Below are 20,009 nucleotides of genomic sequence, written 5' to 3'. Positions count from 1 at the left end.
TTTGTGTTGTGTAGGCTCCTATGATGTAAGTCATGGGCCCCTCCTGCTAGCCTGCTTCCTAAAATATCACTGGTTTGCTCATTTCTACTATATATAGCATCTTAAAAAGCAGAGACATCACCTTGCCGACAAAGGTCCGTATAGTTAAAGCTATGGTTTTCCCAGTAGTGATGTATGGAAGTGAGAGCTGGACCATAAAGAAGGCTGATCGCCGAAGAATTGATGCCTTTGAATTATGGTGCTGGAGGAGACTCTTGAGAGTCCCATGGACTGCAAGAAGATCAAAGGAACATTAATACTACCCAGCTCCTGCTATGCCTATGACCCTGTTGAAGCTTTTGTTGAGTCTTATTTTTAAAAACCTTTAAATGGTTTTTAAAAAATGAGAACTCGTCCTGCATTGGTGTACACATTAAACTAGATTTAGAAAAGGGTGGGAGGCAGGAGAGGAACAGTAGCATATCTGCCCACCCCCCGCCTTCCACAGCAATACTATTTTATTTCTAGGTGTCTTTCCATTACCTATTGGTATTTAAACCCCTTCATGGATCACTGCCTTGTCGTGGCGAAGGGGCTTGAATAACACCAAGAAGCTATGAGCTATGCCGTGCAGGGTCACCCAAGACAGACAGGTCATAGCCAAGAATTTAGACTAAATGTGATCCCCCTGGAGAAGGAACTGGCAATCCACTCCAGTATTTTGCCAAGAAAACTCCACGGACATAAAAAAGGAGAAGCTTTGAGAAGAAAGTGAGAGTTTCCAAGGCATGCTCTGGTTCATGGGGTCACAGAGAGTAGAACATGACTAAGACGACTAAACAACAGCAGCAGCAACAACAACATTGGTATTTAAAAGGGGCTTGCAGGAGTGCTGTGTACAAGCTAATAAGTGACTAGGGCATGCCTGCCTTGATCTTCATAGAAAAGCCTGTTATGATGTACCTATAGCAAGCAAAAGTCCAGTAGGCTGGATTCTGTAGGGAATTGATGTTCTTTATTATCCAGGTAGCTGGTAAATTATCAATTCCTTTTATGGTCCTTTATAATGTTCTTGCTGAGGTTCAGTATAGGAAGAGTGATATTCACAGCCTTTTTGTTGTTGTTAGGAAGAGCTATACACCAAGATCCTTTCTCCTCTTCCAGTCCAATATTAATTTCCATTGGCCGATCTCCAGAGGTTTATAACAGCAAAAAGTCTGGAAGGGGTGTGGCGGATAGTATTCAGGGCTCTGGAACTCCTTAGAACACTTTCAGCAGCACTGTCGCTGTCCTCCGTCTTGCTGTTGCCTTCAAGCCTCTCCTTCTGATTGGAGAGAACAGCACTAACGCGCTCATGGGCATGTGCTGCAGCTAGGCACACAGAAGCATCTGGGTCATGCATCAAGCCTTCAAGAGCTGAAAATGAAAGAGAAATGTTAACACATAAGGGGGCTCTGATCCAAATAAATGCTAAACCTTTCATATTAAACCTTCAGCTATTTAATGGACATTGTTATTGTTGTGGATATCTTTAAAAATAACTCCACAAATTTTATGACTGGGACATATTTAGTGAATTTGCTTATTCATGTATTTCATATTAGGTGGATCAAAACACAGAAAAAACCCCTTCTATAAGTAAGTCAGTAATTAGATTGTTATAACAAAAGAAAAAAAATCTCTATGGAAAATCACATTTTAAAATGTCCTGCTCTCTAGCACCATCTGGTGTTGTGTGTTTGTAGCACATTCAAATCACTGTTTCTTTACTAATATACCTGAGTCCTGAGCTGCACAGTTTGAGAGGCGGTAAAGCCTGTTCCCAGGTTATTATTAGGGAGGTTATTATTATTAGGGAGGTTATTATTAGCGACCAATATAATAGAGAGAGTGGCTGTAGAGAGAAAAGGCACAAGTCCTGAAGGGAAAGAGCCTTACCTACAACTATTAGCTACCAAAACATTAGCTGTTACTTCTCTGCAACTGTGGGGACCAGAGTTTACATTTTAGGAAGGAAATATGGCAGTCCCACAATACTGCAAAATTCTCTGCAGACTTAATTTCCTAAATTGCAGCATAATTGTGTCCATATAATCATTATGTGAAACCACATCATAGAATCACCCTTTTACAGCCTCTTTTTCTAAAACTGATACCTTACAAAAAACAAGACGGTAAATTTACATATGTCTAATAGAGATTTGAAAAATACTTAAAAGTGTTTATATATTACCCTAAACACACTTTGATTTCTTTCCCCTCCCTAAGTATCTAGCAGTTTGTGCAATTTTGAATGCAACGGGGAGAAAAAAAGCAAAGTTGATTTTTCTGATTATATAGTGAGATTTTATGGAATATTAAAGAAAACATACATTGCTGCCTCAGAGGGTGGCCTCATAATGTTTTAAGGTGCTTTCAGTATTTTAATAGCAAGAATAATTAATGTGAGTTAATTCATAAATTATCAACCAATAAGTATTTGAACTTTCTGTCTTTTTTTGTCTATATTATCTTTCACAATTTTGGCATTTTAATAAAAACGAAGGAAGAAAGGGGGAAATATACAATCTATACAAGTGTAACAGTCTCTGCATCTAATTTTCTCTCCTTTGTGTTCACTCTCTTCATTTAGTACCTAAAGACATGACAGCAATAATCTTACAATTTCTCTATTTAACCTACCATGAATGATCATTTCCAAGTCTGTACTTCCTGCCTTGCTGTCCATATGTTGTACTAGAAAACCTAAAGGCAACACAAAAGGATTCAGTTGTCATTTACTTGGGTCAATGCATGGCAGCAACGCATGTAACTAATTCTACGTATATGTACAGTGCTTGAAAACAAGCCCTTTGTTTCAAAGAAATGCCTTAAGAAAGTGGGTTTAAAATTGTTATATGCTCAAGGACAAGGATGCAACTGTGTACTGGTTATCAGAGGAAGGGAGGGCTGGGTGTGCGTTCTGAAGCTAGCATTTGCTGAGTAGAAGCTTTCATCCAAACAAATGTCCACAAAGCAGCTTTATTGGCATCCTTTCAGCATAGCAGTGGCAAAACATGCTCCTGCACTTGACTGTGACAATGCCTCTTGCTTGTCTGGATAAAAGTGTGTGCGTGTGCGTGTGCTTGTATATAAATTCCTGAGTTTGATGTTGCAGGAATGTAGCCTACTGTACAAAGGTTTAGACTTTAGAGTCCTATCCATTGTTCCATGCACCCTTAGTTCTGGGCACACCCACTACTAGAAAGCTGCTTATAAGTGAATTTGGCCCTTGGGCTTAAATAAGTTCCCTAAACTTGTTTTAGGGGAATCTGCATGATTTTAAGGAATCCTCTCTACAGTAAAATGAAGGTCATGGCAAGAGGTAATGCAAACAGTTGAACTTGTGTTTTTCATTTACCAAGGAACACGATGGAAGCCCTTTTTATCGGAAGAAGCTCACTCTGAGTATAGTAAAGGTCCTGGTACAAGAATCTCTGGAGATTTGCCTCTTGCTTCTGCACCTGGAAACTCAAGAAATGTGTAATTGGCTTCATTAAAAATAAAAATAAAGAGCTGGTGTGAGAGTTAGGAAAGAGCTATATAAATAAACATACAACCATTATCATCATCATCATCATCATCATCATCATCATCATCATCATCATCATATCTGATTTTTAAAGAAGTCTGTAGATGGACAAATATCAGCTTGCTAGGAAGACTCAAATGAAGAAAGCTGTTCAGCTCACAGCATGGCTTTTGTTCCTGCAACTGGCTGCACTAACAGAAGAGGCGGAGAGCATCTTTGAAAATCACCCCTTACACAGAAGCAACATTCGGATCGAAAGCCATTATGCGAGCTAAACAGCAGTGTTGAATTCCACCCCAGAATTCCAAAATGTCACAATTAGGGATGTCACCCAGCCCATAATCTTTCAAAAAGATTATCACCCCACTTTGCCCTTAATCTAAAAGACAGTTTTTAAATCTACACATTTAAAAAAACAAATAAATGCAAAAAATTGTGGCTGTTGGTTTTTTTGTTTTAATTCCTTCGAGGTCATTACCCTTGCCACAATCAGGCTTGTGTTCTGCCTCTCTTGCTGTCCTTGTCTTTAGACTCCTTTGTACCAGCAAAGAACTTTTAGTGAAGCAATGGGAAGGGTTTGTACTCAGTGGTAGAGAGCACGTATCTTGCATGCAAAATACCCTGGGGACAACCCCTAGCATCTCCAGATAGGGCTGGGGAAGACTCTGACATCCTGGAGAACCGGTGCTGTTTAATGTAAAGCAATAGTCAGAACTTGTAGACAACATACAAGGTACTGGCAGGTTTCATCCAGAACTTCTTCATTCTCGGGCCAAGCTTTCCTGCTGACAACCTGCTTTGGTAGTTTCCATCCCAGGAACTGAAAGGATTCATTTAAGGCATAACTACATTCCTGCAAGATATGGAGATGATATATAGTTTGTTTTTTTTACACCATTCAGAAAACACAACGCCCAACTACTGAATAGTCTTTAGGAAGGACACACCTTCTGGTATTTGCTCATCAAGGGACAGGAAATGTGAATGTTGAAGTTTAGTATATTTACACTCAAGGAAGCATGAAAGCACTGTATGGGAAATGCACCCGGAAGACAAAATGTATTGAGGAGTTAGTGATCTGACTGACACAGAGCCCCTCCTGCCTCTGTTCCTTCCCCCTCCCTCGCTCTTGTTAAGTTTTTTGATGGTGTGAGAACAGTCTTAGATGCCCTGAGAACATTGGGAGGAGGTGAAGCCCACCCCCCACAGCTGCCTCATCAGTTGTGAAGGATAATGATGGGTACCTTCTTTGATGTTGGACATTGTTTTGAGAAAATGAGGCATTGGTATGCGACAACCGGTGGCTAGGACTTTGTTAGCCCAAAAATGGAAAACTCAGGAGTTACCAACGATTGAAGAGTGGCAGACAAAAATGATGGACTATGCGGAATTAGCAAGACTGACTAGCAGGATCCGAAACCAGGGAGAGTCAAAGTTCCAAAAGGATTGGAGTAAATTTGTGGACTATATGGAGGAGAACTGTAGAAGTTTAAAGACACTTGCAGGACTGAAATAAATCCTACGAATTGACTTTAAATAGAAGGAATAAAGGAACTGCAAGACAGGATTGGACAGAAAAAAACCGTTTGGGGGGAGGGAGGGAAGTCAAAGCTCGGCAGAGCAAAGAAAATTGTAATAATTGATAAGATGGTTAGAAGAAAAGTTCTGTGTTTGTTATGTTTGTTGTTGTTTGTTTTGTTATTGCTAAATGTGTTTAATTGGAAATTTAATAAAAATGTCTTTTAAAAAAAGAAAAGAAAATGAGGCATTGGGAGGGGGGGGCTATCTATAAAATTGAATGGTTTGGGCAGAATTTCTTTGAAGCTTGTGCACAGACTGATTGGCCGCAGAACCGTGCAAACTGAGGCTACCTGGGGGAGTCACTTCGCTGCTTCTCGAGGGCTTCCAAGTGGCAAACTGAAGTGCTTGGTTGGTATGTATACATTGCTTGCTGTTTTAGAATAAAATCTTTAATCTTCTCACTCACTCACTTGTGTAGTTTGCATTGCGTCTGAATCTCATTTTAAAAGAACCACATTGCCTTTGGCAAGACAAGCACTCAGATGGGAGGTAGAAAAGGCTAGAATAGAGAACTTTTTAAATTATCTGGTTGGTGAGAACCATGATTGTTCCCCTGAAAATAAAGAAATGTTGGCAGACGCTTGCCTTGTGGATGTCAGGGTCCTCCTCTTCGAGATGCAGAAGTAATGGAACCAAGTTTTCTAGTACCTGATGCCTCATTGCATGCTTGTTATTTTTCTTAGCCCGTTTCACCATTTTCCCAAAAAGACTTATGGCGGAAGCACGGACACTTGCTCTTTCCTGTCTCAAAAACAAAAGAAGGCAGTGAGATTGTTTCAGTAGAGAGTGACATGCATACCGGCCCCGATTAAAAATTTGTAATCCCATTTCTCCATTATTATTTTTAAACAATAATTTTATTTCATAATTCATGAACCTAGACAAAATGACCGCAGCAATTAGAAACATCCCCAAGCAAAAATGTATAAGTGAGTGGAAACAGGTGGAAGATTATTTAATAAAAGAAAACTTTAATATCAAATTGGTGGTATGTCTACATTAAAAGAAAAACAGGGAAAAAATGAAAATGAGAAAATCTTAAAAAAATAAAAGGAAAAGAGAGAGGAAATACAACTGATGCTTAGATAGAAGCAAGAACTAATGAGTGTGAACAAAAGGGAAGCCATGTATGGGCAGTGAGGAGTCAACTTTTAACTGTAACTTTTAGCTGACAGATTGCAAAATCTGAATACAAAAATTGATATGATATTTTAATTGCTATATTATAATTGGTTGAAATCTGAGTTATGTTAATTTGCATTATATGTTATATCGGATATTTAAATATGATTTGGTTGAATATCATTTCAAATTTATGTTTTCGATTTGCCTTTCTTTTCGTTTTTTTTCTCTTTCCTAGCTTTTCAATATGATTTGTATTAATTTGTTTATATAATCATTGGTTAATATTTTCTGTTTTCTTTTACTTTCTTCTTTTTGCGTTGCTATTTGTTATATTTCTTTTTGTATTTGTTTTGCCAAATTGAAATAAAGATTATTATTATTTTTTAAAAAGATAATTTTATTTCATTTCTGAATTATTTCCTATGAAGCAACTCAAAGCGATTTCACAATACAATAAAAACATATGGCAAACTAGTGCCAAATGTATTGCTCTGGTTTCCTTTGGACCACATCAGTGAGGATGTGGCAGGTCCTCCATACACACTGCTTAGGCTTGCGTCCAGGGGACGTCACTTCAATGCTGCTAATGCAGCAGTATGACTTCACCCCCGGAGGCCCACTCCATTGTCTCTCTAGACAGACGGATGCCAGCAACAACAACAAAAGTATCTAAAACAAAATTTAAAAAGTGTGCATGCACACGAAAGCTCATACCAATGACAAACTTAGTTGGTCTCTAAGGTGCTACTGGAAGGATTTTTTAAAATTTTGTTTCGACTACAGCAGACCAACACGGCTACCTACCTGTAACTAGTATCTTAAACAATCACATAAAAGTAATCGAAAAGCATTATATATTAAAAACAGTTAAAAACAATTACATATACTGCATATGTGAGTAATGTAATACTAGTGGGATAAAAATCTCCACTTAGAAGGGTTGTTGAAACTGGAAAGTCTCCAACAGATGCTGAAAAGACCATAAAGATTCTACCTGTCTGAAATGTAATGGAAGGGAGATACCAGCACACTAATAGCCAGATTCCACTTCATGTGGAATGAGCCTCCTGATAAGATGGAATCTGCAGTATATCCTATCCTGCTAAGTGCAGTGATTGGTTTGGTATGTAAGGGATGAGATTATTTTTCAGATATTCTTGTCCCAAGCTGTATAGGGCTATGTGGAACGGTTCATACGAGTGAATAGTAGCTGCTGCATTTTTTCCTCCATAGGGGGATTCTGATTTTGGGGTATTGTTGAAGGATGACAATTTGTCTACCTTATTACTATATTTTTGGCACCACATTAGGATTTTCTGCCTCAGACTTTAACATCTATTGGGTTATCTCCATTTTTTTTTACCTTACTAAAGCTGTGCAGCATCTATCTCTGGGCAGGGTTATTAGCTGTTTATTTTGCTCCCCGCGATTCTCCCCTGCTATTTTATTCTTACAGCAACCTTGTGAGGTAGGTTAGGCCAAGAAAAAGAGCGACAGCCACAAGGACACTGAGTTTCTTTAATGGCAGTGCCAGAGTAGGGATCTGAATCTGAGAGTCTTTAAGTCCCACACTCTAGGGGCACTGCATCATACTGGGATGTCAATGTCAATGGGACCTCAAGATAAAATCACTTCTGTGAGAGGGTAGGCCTGCCTCTTGGCTTGTAACAAAACCCAGCCAGTGTGACACTGCTTTCTTACATCACTGAATAGTTCCTGGAGAGAAAGGCTGATATCGCAAATACAGTCTGCTCCTTCTGGGCCAATAAGAATCTTCTCAATTTCAGCAACTGCATCTACAAACAGCCGCCCATCCATCCCAGTAAGACTTTTTGTCATGGCAGGCAATACAATCTTTACTTCCTCCTGCATGGAAAGGCATAATTTAAGTTAATAAATAGTCAAACCTAGGGTTCTCGAACCGCTCCGTTTTTGAACATTTTGACTCCTGAACGCTGAAAACACAGAAGTAAATGCTCCGGTTTTTTAATGTTTTTCAGAACCCGAACGTCCAACACAGTCTCTGTTTTGAGTTTCCCTACTGAATTGAGGCTTCCACTTTCAGTTTTCAAACGTTTCGGAAGTCGAATGGTCTTCCGGAATGGATTACGTTCAAAAACTGAAGTTCCACTGTACCAGACCTATGGATAACAAGCTATCAGGATGTTATGTTTAAACATGAAGCAGTGGACAAGAAACATAATTTTAAGGTAAAGAAAGTGAAATAGCAATGGAGAATTAAGATTTATTTGTAATATAATGTACGGCACTTACCTTCTCCAACTAATAAAGTCTATTAAAAATAAAATCTTATACATGCCTGCTCAGAAGTAAGACAAGATGGCTTATCAATATTTCCAATTGTGGGAATATTTTATAAGTGCATTCAACTGAGATGAGAATACTTTAAAAAATCTTTATCCTAAGCATGCAAAATGCTGAAGAACATTCCATGTGCCGATAGATGTTTAGGGCACAATCTGCTTATGCCACGTTCTGGAGAATTTGTGACCATAACTCATAGGCTTTGGAGATTATTGCTATTTTTGGATGGGATTCAATTCAACATACTGGAAAATTCAGGTTGCTCAATTAAAGTTGATTTTGTGCTCTTTCATAACAAATGCACTTCACCCAAAATCAGACTTTTTCTAATAAGGAAAATTGTGGGTAAACACACTGGAAAGTATGGGCTAATAATTGATTGACACAACATCATAGAACCTCCCCACAAACAAATCAGAACGAATTATCAATACAGTAAATAGTTCATGTTGTCTAACTGCTCCGCAAATCTTGTGCAAACAAATTGAGTAGAATGCAATTAAATCCTCAACAGATATTTCTGAATATATCAACTAAATCCAGTGAAATCATACAACAGGCCCTGTTATTTACCTTTCCTATCCAGTATGTGATGTTAACCAGTCCTTTGATACACAATGCCCGGATGACTGGGTTTTCATTAGTCAGTCCTCGCTTCAGACGATACAAAGAATACTGTTTGGGAAGTCTTCTGGCCTCTGACATACAAAGAAGCTAAAAGACAAAGAAGAGGTCCATGAGAATTTGGTTCACAAGCAACCGCCTGCTTCAGTTTCCTCCAGAGAGATACACCCCCAAAATCCTGTTCAGATGCCAAACATGTACTAACCTGTTTCTGGCACTTGGTTATCAATCCTACCCAAAATTTCAAAGTACACAGTGGCCCTTCCAATGGACATGCAATCTGTTTCTTCGTCCATGTTAAGTAGAAATGGCCTGCAGTAGGTTGCACCCATCCATTCTTGTGTCTTCAGGGGGATTTATATGGTTTATTCTTTGTGCTGCATTCAACCACAGCAGGGGTAGGGAATCTCCAGCATGGGGACCAAATTTGGCCAGCACAGGTTCCAGTTTGTCCTGTGAGGCCACTTCCCCTGAGCCATGCCTACTTGCTGCATATCTGATGTCATATGTGACATGACCTGATGCCAAATGTTCAGGAACATAAGGACCAACCTAGCATTAGAGATGATGCACTTTCTCAAATATTACTAGTTCTGTCATTACTTGTTTTGCCACAGTTGAACAGCTTCTGCTTTTAATAAGTAAAACTGTATTGTTTTAATATTTACCTAATTTATTCTGCCCGCAGCATCCTACACAAAACGCAACAGGATGAAGCGGCTCTTCAGATGCACTGCTACAAATATATTCTGTTTGATCCAACTCCACTTACACCACCAGCAATACAACTATCTGAGAACATAACCACAGAGTCACAGGTGGGCATTACAGTATCACTATATTTGTACAGCCATCCTTGGAATCAAGGCCAACAAGCCACTCTGCACTCCTAGAAAGGCCTCTATGGTTCCACAGTGCAGAAGCTGCATCTTCCTTACTTCGCTGAAGAAAGCCAATCCTGTGATCTGGTGCTCTTCATCACCTCGCTCCAGGAAGGGAACTAGGAGGTACAAGATCCTCAAAACGTCGTAATAATAGGAGGTCTGAAGCATGACTCTGGTTAGGAAAGACAATGCACACCGTTATGGCCAGCGGTTAACTCTACACTTGGGAATTTTTGTAAATGTTTGGGGTGCTCTAACCAAATCTTTACCACTGCGCACCTTGCAATAAGGCCTACTCCCCGGTGGTGATCTTCGCAGCTGGTGAGTAGCTCCCAGCCCCGCTCCTTCTCAATAAGCGTAAACTCACAATAGCACCTCGCAGCTAGGAGAAGAGTCTTCAGTGCTGCCACAATATAGCTGAATTTTAAAAATCAAATCAAATATGAGACACATCAAGAAGCAGGTGTAGCACAACTGCGACTTCCCAGTTGGGCAGTCCCCAGTTCAGATGTTACCTCTGCCACAAACCCACTCACTCTCACTAGGTGGCCTTAGCTAAGGCCAGACTCAACCCTCCATCTGCATACTGTATGGGGATAGAACTAGTCTGCTTTACAGGGCTGGTGTAGGAATATTGATGAAGCGCTAGAGCGCATTGGAGAAATTCTATGTACAATTTAAACACTAGCTGAAGCTTCTGACCCAGACTCAAGAGCAGCCCCGTATCTGGCACACTCTGCAGTAATCAAGCCTTCAGGTTCCTAATGCATGGACTACTGTGGTCAGGTTGCCCCTATCCAGGAATGGCTGCCTAGTCCTACTCCTGAACTGCATCTGCAGGACATACTGTTTGAAGGGACACCCCCTCCCCCATCTAATCCAGGAGACTTGGTGGCCTGCAGGCGAAACCCACCATGCCAGGCCTTTTAAATCATCTTTTTAAACCAGCCCATTACCAGCATCTCCACTTGCCAGGCAACCTTTCCTCTGCCCACTTCCTGCAAAAGAGCCATCTTTGGGAACTGCCGCTTTTATCATTGCAAACATTGGAGAACGCTGGCTCCTCTGATGTGTGCGATGCTGTGTCCACCCACCAGCGCCCCATCAAGGGCATTGCCAGAAATTAAAATGGCGGCCTCCAAAACAACCTGCTTTTTTTCAAGGGGAAGGGGAGGGACTCAGGGCAAGGCAAAAGTGGTGGGCCCCTTGGGGGGGGTGTCCTTGCAGCTGCCTGAGGGTGCTGATGCCAGGGCTAGATTATGCCCACCGATGATCTGCTCTGTGTGGGTGAGATTTACTCAAGAGAACATAGTGCATGGAAGCATGCCGTTACAAAGGAGCATGTTCACATGTTCTGGGGAGTGCGTTTAGCCCCTACCATAACAATTTCTCTCATATTTACCCCACAGGCTCAAATTCCTCCTGAGAATCTGAGTTCTTTATTACGCTGTGCCTGATGCTATAGTGCACCTGAACAAGCAGTGCCATCAGCAGCCGGGGAAAGATGTAGAGGGCCACTTCCGAACTTTTGGGCATAGATAACAGCTTCGAGAAAGCGCTGGCAGCCTGAGGGAGAGGGAGAGAGAGACTGTGGTAAGATCTTTTCTCTGCAGAGCTCATTTATGTTTCTGGGGGTTGTTACTCCTGAACCACTTATCTTTCCTGGACTAATTTTAAATGTAAACACCTCTTCCCGAGTCAGGTCAATGATGTATGCAACCTCTGTATAATTAGGTATATATAATAAGGTATAATAACTGCAATTGATTTGAAAGCCTAGTTAACAAGGATGTGATTTTGGCAAGAATGGGCACCGCCTGAAAGAAACGTGACCCTAAGCCTATTTATTCACAAGTAGCAGTCACTGGATTCAATGGAGTGAATAGGCAAGCAAGCTCAGGACTGCAACTTTAGAAAAGTAGCACCGATTCATGCAGTACTGAATGCCAATGTATCACTGCTGATTATTTATTAGGGATTTCAACACTTTTGCAGTGACATCACTCAGTTCCTTTACAATCTCCCTGCATGGAGAATGCTCCCTGTCGGACACCACACAGGACATTTGTATAATGTGACTGCTAGCAGGTCACGTGGCTGGCAGTTACATGAGTTTACATTTGCTAGGAAGCAGCAGTGAATGTACATGCTAGAAAATACCTGTGCATGCAATCATTATGTGATCTGACATATATAGGCTGCATGCTCTTTCCTACAAGGGATTTTGTCACATCCAAAGCAGGTCCTGTGCCGAAGGAGTCTTGGAAGAAGTACTGGAACTTGTTTTAGGAACAGAAGAAGCTGACTTCTGCTGAGTGGACCAATGGTCCATCTAGCTCAGTATAGCATACACTGACTGGCAGCAGCTCTCCAGGCTTTCAGACAGGGTTCTCTCCCAACCTGACCTGAAGATGCTGGGGATTGAACTTAGGACCTTTTGCAGGCAAGGCAGATGATCTACCACTGAGCTATGCCCCTCCTTCCTTCTCTCTAGGGAGCTCATTTGCAAAAACCATCCAGACAAGTTGGAACAATTCCTTACAGCCAGAGGTGTGATATAGTTTCCCGTGACCTTTGGGCTCATCTGCAGCTTTTTCAGCAGTACATTCACAAGGAGAGTTAGGTCATTGTAGGAACATGTTTTGGTCAACACATGCCACATCTCAGAAGCATACCTGCAAGTTCAGGGGAGGGAAACAGAAACATTTCAGGTGTCAGGAGAAACCAGTGTGGTGTAGTGAGAGCCAGTGTGGTGTAGTGGTTAAGAGCAGTAGACTCGTAATCTGGGGAACTGGGTTCGCGTCCCGCTCCTCCACATGCAGCTGCTGGGTGACCTTGGGCTAGTCACACTTCTCTGAAGTCTCTCAGCCCCACCCACCTCACAGGGTGTCTGTTGTGGGGGAGGAAGGGAAAAGGAGATTGTTAGCCGCTTTGAGACTCCTTTGGGTAGTGATAAAGCGGGACATCAAATCCAAACTCCTCCTCCTCTTCTTCTTCTTCTTCTTCTTCTTCTTCTTCTTCTTCTTCTTCTTCTTCTTCTTCTTCTTCTTCTTCTTCTATATCCACAACTTTGTCATTTGCCTATCCTCCCTCCCAACTGTTCTGAGTGCATAAATCAGGGATTGGGAAGCTGTAGTCCTCCAGGTGTTGATGGGACATCCAGCATAGCCAATGGACAGGGATGCTGGAAGCTGCAGTCCAGCAACATCTGGAGGACCACAGCTCCCTCATCCCTGGCATAAATGAAGACTTTGAAGAGTCCACAGGGAGCAACAATGGCTGCAGTGGTGGGATCAAAAGTACACCATGGAATACCACCAGGAACGATACATTATGCTTAAGTAACTGAGGTGCAATACCATTATTCGGACCAATAGAAATTATTGATTTGTCCTCATAAGGAAACATTAACAGAGTAGTGAGCCAGCATTTGAGTTCACCATAACTTTTCTGCAGGCTGGATGCTGAGTAAAACCAAAACAACCCCCCTAAAAACAGTGGCTCGGGGGAGGGCAGAGAAAAAGATGTGGCGTGCGAGGGGAAAGTCCCAATCTGCATTTTGTAAAATGGAGAGGAGAAGGTGTTCTGCAGACTTGGGGGCCAAACTAGATGTCACCCCTGAGGTGTGTGAATGCTTCTGTCGCTTTACTAACCCCTCTGCCCTCAAATAACAGCCATGCCTCTCTCTCTTTAGCGTCAGAAATCCCTTGCTCTATTTCCCCTCAATCCAGAGCCCTCCTACATTTCCGTAACTAGACCAGGCTTCTGCTCCAACCCTCCTAAATCCATGAGCTGTTTGCTTTTTCCGTATGGGAACTGGTTGCGAAGGATGACTGCGGGAGGCCGTTCCGGTTCCCACTCTCTCCTTGCGGGAAAAGGTGGCACTCATAAGAATCTTCCCTGCTGGCTGTAGGTATTTTCTGATTTGTATTTTCTGGAGCACTGAGGCCCGAGTGCAGGTGGGAGAGAATGGGAACCCATTCCCGTGTTTCCCCCACCCCAAGGTGTCCAGGGATTGAAGGCTGACCCAGCAGGGCTAAGCATCATTGAACTATGTACCTGTCGATTGGTAAAGGGCACTGGAGAAGGGCACTGCATACTTCTGCCATGTAGGCATGTGCCAGCTGAGCCAGGATCTCCATCATTATTTGCCTGTCCTGGTACTGGTAAATGGAACCAAGCTGCTGGTAGATCTTATCCACAATTTCTGGCACCTTGAAGGAAACAAGCATGCTTCAGTTAAATGCCCTGCTAGAGGGAAGCAGCGCTGGGGCAGGGACCACACTACAAGGTACAAACCAGAGCCCTCAAAGAGCAGAAAGCAAACATATACTTAAAGTATGTCACCCAAAGCATCCTGGGAACTGTAGCTTTGTCGGGGTGAACTGCACTTCCCAGGAATATTTGAGGGAAAGCCACGTGCTTTAAATGTGTGGTATGGATGCGACCCCCTGTTTTCATGGCCAAGCAACAAATCATTAAGATATTGATTATTTAAGGTATTTAAGATATTTATTATTGCAGTACTTTCACTGCTAGGGAGGGGGAGAAGTGCCTGTGGGATTTTCCGTCTCAAGTGCCAAAATAATGTGACTGGACTTAGGCTGGGGAGGCTATTTGCTCAGTCAGCAAAACATCTTAGGCTGGTCCTGGAGGTGAGAAGTCACAACGATCCCCTGCTCTGGTCATTTGGGTTCTCCCCAAGATTGGTAGAAGTTGGGTGGCCATCTGTCATGGATGCTTTAGCTGAGATTCCTGCATTGCGGGGTGTTGGACTTGATGACCCTCGCGGTCCCTTCCAACTCTGCAATTCTATGGTACAGGGAGCACGCGTCAGCTGATCAATAATTAGGCACTGACACAGGAAAACATCCTGGGAGCACTGGCAGAGCCTTGCCAAGACCATCAATGGTCCTTTACCACAGATAAACCGTAAAACCCATTTACAGTTTATCTCAGGGTCTAAAATGGTAATGGTGCATCTCAAAAAGCCGCCTCTGTCACTGCTGGGGTCTCTGCCAGCTCCAAACATCTCCTACCTGCCTATGTAACCTGTGCATGTATCGCTGCAGGATTACAGATGTGATGTCACGTGATGCCGCTGTGGTGCTCTTATTGGCTTCCTTTAGGCAGTCTATAGCGGTCAACAAAAGCTCTGTGATCTGTAGCGCTGTGAGGTACGGCAGAAATTCCTAAGAGAGGAGACACAGAGCAGCACTTTGTTGAAAGGACAACAGCAAGGCAAGCTCAACTGGCAGGGCTTCCTTGTTCTAAGAGACCTTTGCAGGAAGGAATGAAAAGTTCCGTGGAGGAGCCCATTCCTCTGCCACTTCACTCAGCAGTTAAATTCAACCAGCTACTCTGGGATTTGCTCCCAAGAAAAGGTATATAGATTTGAAACCTGGTGTTCTCAGCTTTTCATCTTACGGAGGAAACCAGACCCACTGGTTTGAACTGATGAGACCCTTTTCACCCAATGCATGTGCTCTACCATGGATCTTGCAGCCCTTCCGCAAGTTTTATATCAGAAAACTGAAAATGGGGAAGATCCCATGCATGCAAGCTCAGAAGTACCACAGAGTCCAATGGGTCTTTCTCCTCTTGAGGAAGGGCACATAGAATTGCAGCATTGCTGACCTATGATCTGAAGGTGGAAATCTTTGCCCCAAAACTCATTACAAAGATGTAGTAATAATTATGGTTCTGCCCCAACCTTACGCCCTATCAGGACTAAGTTATGGTGGCCTCTGCAGTTTGCATATCCTCTGCATTGCATCATATCCAGCACAGAACAATTACCTGAATAATATGGGTGATATTTTGATGAGACAGAGTAGGGTCATAGGAACCCAGGATCTCTTCACACAGTTGGATCTCTTCTGCTTCCAGGGAATCACTTTTGTTTTCGAAGGCTAACGAGAAAAAGAGTGACTTTAAAGTTTCTCCAAGCGGAGAGTTTGCTATCAGGCTGCTGTGTGGGTGTCTGGAGTTCAGAAAAAAGGGAGAGAAGGGGCCAGAATGGCTGACTAATGAGACATAATGGCCAGTGACCAACCTGTTCCAGCCACATCTTTTGTTAGGGAAAATGGCACAGAATGGCAAACAAACACTTTGGGACTCACCCACAGCTAAGGTGGGTCTTGAGGTCAGTGTATGATGGGAACAACAGAAGTAGGTTTTGGAACAGGAAAGGAAGGCAAAAGGACACAGGCTGCTCCCAGGAAGCCACTATTTTGCAGGTGAGAATCAATTGCATGCCAATTTATTAAAGTTGTGAAGGTTGTTTATTTAGGTGATAGGCATACTGCTCATTGTACAAGCCACAACACAGTTAAGTAACTAGAACAAAATAAGCTGTTTGCCTCCTCCAACGCTCCACTTGAATGTTTGCAAATAAAGCAAATATTACAGAAATGGCATATATCTCTCATCGTCTCTTCTCCAAAAGGAAGCCAAGCCCTGGATAGCATTACCCCTGGAACCTGGAGATGTGGGGATGCATAACAGTAACCTGGGTCGGCCTGCCCCATTCCAAAATCCTCCTTAATTCTCAAATTAGCTCTGGAAACTGCAGAGCGGGTATCCTGCTGCAACTGAGATGTGACCACCCATGATTTGGCACTGAGCTATAGATATCTTCTCCACCAGGGACTTCTCTCAAAGCCCCACTTTGTAGCTACGTTAGGCAGGATCTTCTCCAGCTTCTGCACAGTGAGGACTACAGGGGTTGTCAGCACAAAATCCAACACGCTATGGCAGAGACAAAAGGAGCATGAAGGGCAAACAGACCAGTGTCTGCAGAACAGCTAACTAAATAAAAGCACCCTTTGCTGTTGCACAAAATGGGCATGTCTCTCCAGATTTTTGGAACCCCCTAATAATGATGCAATACATCAAATTAATAGTCTCTGCTGTGGATCGTCTCAGAATTCCAGAATACTTCTTTCCACATGAAATAATAGAAAGTTGTTTTGAAAACTTTAAGTTGGCTTTGAGTTGGTGTGCTGCAAAGCTGAAGGAAACCACACACTGGCTTCTGATACTATTGAGAGGCTGCACCTTCTGCCTCGCAACAAGAACATTGCGGCAATGGGAAGACCAACCTGGCTCCACCCATTGGCTAGTGAAGGTTCCTTCTCCCTCCCCATTCCTTCTGTTTCATGTCTATTAGATTGCAACCTTGTGGTCAGAGACTACCTTGTCTTTTGGTATATGTGCAGTGCTTAGAAAATAGGCACCTTATAATAACAGTACTGTAGTCCTGTAGTTATTTGTCTGCAGGTATGTGCAGGTGTTTTGTCTTTTGTTAATGTGGGGGCCTGGAGATTCTAAGCACCCCTGTTTTTTCTTCTGTGAAATGGGTATTATGTGGTGCCAACAACAGTTGATTCTTCTTCTTCTTTATTAAATTTATTAAACACCTTCTCTCACTGCAGGCAACTCAAGGCGTCTTGACAAAATAAAAATAAAAATTCCAAATGTGCACTTGGGCCAGAAAAAAAGAGAGAAAATTGGGGATTCCTGATATAATGCAATACCCAGATATAATAAAATATAGGACATAAGAAGAGAGTGTCAAGGGCAACAAGTCAATGGCTGCCAAATAAAGTACAGTCTACTACTTCTATATAGATTCACAGTTTGGATACTGGAGTTTTCACAGCTCCTATCTTACCGTTTTGGCGCAGCATAAGGGAGTACAGGAAATACATGCCTTCCATAGCATGTTCACCAATTTCCTTTTGGGGGTCATTGAGACGCAGACACAGCTGACCAATCAGATGCCCAAGCTTAGGACATTCATCAGGTGACGCCTGAATGGAGAAATTGAGAGTGCGGTCTTTTGACACTGAGGGGAAGAGAAGAAATCTTTGTGCTCCTTGAATGAAAAAAGTCCCCCTGTGTGGATGAACTGATGTTTGGAATTACATTGTCTTTTTCTGATGAGCTTTGTACCCTGTTCAGGCTATTCTCCTCGCACAAAGAGAGGGAGACAGGGCCATGTTAGCTGCCTCTACAGACTCAATCGTGCCTCCAACAGCCAGCTCTGCCACCGTCCACACACAGGAGGGCAAACAACTGCAGCAGGGAGTCTGCTGTACTCTAAATGAGAACAAGCCTTGCATGATCAGGGGGTTCTGAATCATGAGGGAAGCCTCCACAGAGACAATAGACTTTGTGCTGCAGACACTGAAGAATGCCAGTGTGTTGTTGTGGTTAGAGTGTTGGACAAATAACTGGGAGACCCGGGTTCTAGTCCCCACTCGACCACAAAGCTTGACAAAATGGAGGGGGGGAAACAAAACTATGTACAGCAACTGAAGCTCCTTAGAGAAAAGGTGGGATATAAATGTAATAATAATTTTATTTATCTTATTCCATTTACGAATCACTTCACATAAATATATCCAAGCACCTTCACAGTAAAAACCATAAACAATTAAAAACAATAGATAAAAGCAGTTTTAAAACAATTTCAAATCCGATTAAGATAGAACTGGGGTACAGACCTCCACTTAAAAGGCTTGTTAAAGAAGAAAGGTTTTCCATAGGTGCCTGTGTGATATCTAGTGGAAGGGAGTTCCAGTGGCTGGATGCCACCAAACCCAAGGCCCAATTCCTATATCATGTGGAATGAACTTCCTGATGAGAAGGCATGTGCAGAAGGCTCTCTCCCTGTATATATAGAGGGTGAGATGATCTTTTAGATCATCTGGTCCCAAGTTGTACAGCTGTCTATGCTCTTACTTTTGCTCTCCCGTGTTGCATAGGGGTGGCAAAGCTGGGCAATAGAGATATGACAGAGGGGCTGGCTAGCTCTCTCACAGTGATCCTCGTGTGTGGGGCAGAACACCTTCACGGGGTTTCGATTCATGCCCATATCAGTTTGTAGCAGCAATACTGTGAAAAGGCTATGGCTCATAGCTGTAGCATGGTTTTTGTAGGATATAAGGGATTCAAGCTATAATAGGCCAGTTTTGTCTCCAATAGACCACTTGGTAGGGTTGCCAGACTCAATAGAGGACAGGACTTCTGTGCCTTTAATTGCCTTGCTCTCTTTTGAGTCTGGAAACCTTAAAGAGAAACCAGCAGACCCTTTGCTTGGAAATTAGTCCTGTCCTCTATTGAGTCTCGCAACCCTACCACTTGAATATTAGAAAATGTCTTGTTCATTTGCTTCTGGCTATCTCAGACTCTAGTCACTCATTCCCCCCTCTTTTTCCCCAGTAGAAGAATAGTGAGGTAGAAATAAAGCATCAGATTCCAGTGAGTACCAGTCCCTAAACTTGCTTTTCACAGTCTCTATCCACTCACTTCGCCTCAAGCCAGAGGGCAGCACTCACATGAAACGTGGGGCAGGTGGCTGCAAATTTTAACAGGGATACATAGGTGTTCACTGCTCTTGCCCGCTCATGTGCTTGTCCTGATATTATCCAGGGCATCAAGTGCTGTAGAGGTAGTGGGGGCAAACTGTTAGCAACTGTATAAGAAGAGAAAGTGTAATTCTTCAAAGTCATGCTCTTGTCTTTCAGAAAAGAACCCAGGAAGCTGCCTTACTCCAAGTCCAGCCATCAGTTCATTAAGCTCGCTATTGGCTACACAAGGGTTTCCCAAACTTGGGTCGCCAGCTGTTTTTGGACTACAACTCCCATCATCCATAGGTAGCAAGACTAGTGGTCAGGGAGGATGGGAACTGTAGTCCAAAACAGCTGGAGACCTAAGTTTTGGAAAACCCGGTGGGGAACTTCTGGCATGGAGGCTGAATGTGGCCCTCCAGGTTGCTCTCTCAATGGTGTCAAAACCTCACAGAGAGGAAGTAAGCTAGGTTACATCTTCCCTCATTTCCCCTCCCACCCTGACACTTTTCCTGGTTTCCAAAGATTAAAGAACACGGGGAAAGGGCATTTCCTGTGTTACTT

At 42.6% G+C, this 20,009-nt stretch overlaps 1 protein-coding gene across 8 annotated transcripts in view; it reads right to left on the bottom strand.

Annotated features, from left to right (window-relative positions):
- Positions 1-792: 792 nt before the first annotated feature.
- The window catches only part of PARS2 (prolyl-tRNA synthetase 2, mitochondrial), a 36,318-nt gene continuing 17,101 nt past the window's right edge, over positions 793-20,009 (bottom strand). For 7 of the 8 annotated variants that reach the window (XM_060276885.1, XM_060276879.1, XM_060276884.1 and 4 more), the window contains 15 exons: positions 19,434-19,538; positions 17,765-17,903; positions 15,889-16,001; positions 15,129-15,281; positions 14,149-14,303; positions 12,632-12,764; positions 11,492-11,655; positions 10,369-10,506; positions 10,144-10,261; positions 9,155-9,295; positions 7,958-8,122; positions 4,281-5,872; positions 3,380-3,482; positions 2,662-2,724; positions 793-1,395 (listed from right to left, as the gene is read on the bottom strand). In XM_060276885.1, coding sequence (XP_060132868.1) covers positions 5,648-5,872; positions 7,958-8,122; positions 9,155-9,295; positions 10,144-10,261; positions 10,369-10,506; positions 11,492-11,655; positions 12,632-12,764; positions 14,149-14,303; positions 15,129-15,281; positions 15,889-16,001; positions 17,765-17,903; positions 19,434-19,538 — 1,749 coding nt within the window. In that variant the 3' untranslated portion in view covers positions 793-1,395; positions 2,662-2,724; positions 3,380-3,482; positions 4,281-5,647. The remainder of the gene's footprint in view (positions 1,396-2,661; positions 2,725-3,379; positions 3,483-4,280; positions 5,873-7,957; positions 8,123-9,154; positions 9,296-10,143; positions 10,262-10,368; positions 10,507-11,491; positions 11,656-12,631; positions 12,765-14,148; positions 14,304-15,128; positions 15,282-15,888; positions 16,002-17,764; positions 17,904-19,433; positions 19,539-20,009) is intronic. The other variant, XM_060276886.1, reaches the window with a different exon arrangement.

Source organism: Zootoca vivipara, chromosome 7 (assembly GCF_963506605.1).
Source record: "Zootoca vivipara chromosome 7, rZooViv1.1, whole genome shotgun sequence".
Classification (NCBI taxonomy): Eukaryota; Metazoa; Chordata; class Lepidosauria; order Squamata; family Lacertidae; genus Zootoca; species Zootoca vivipara.
This window is presented reverse-complemented; position numbering and strand designations above follow the sequence as displayed.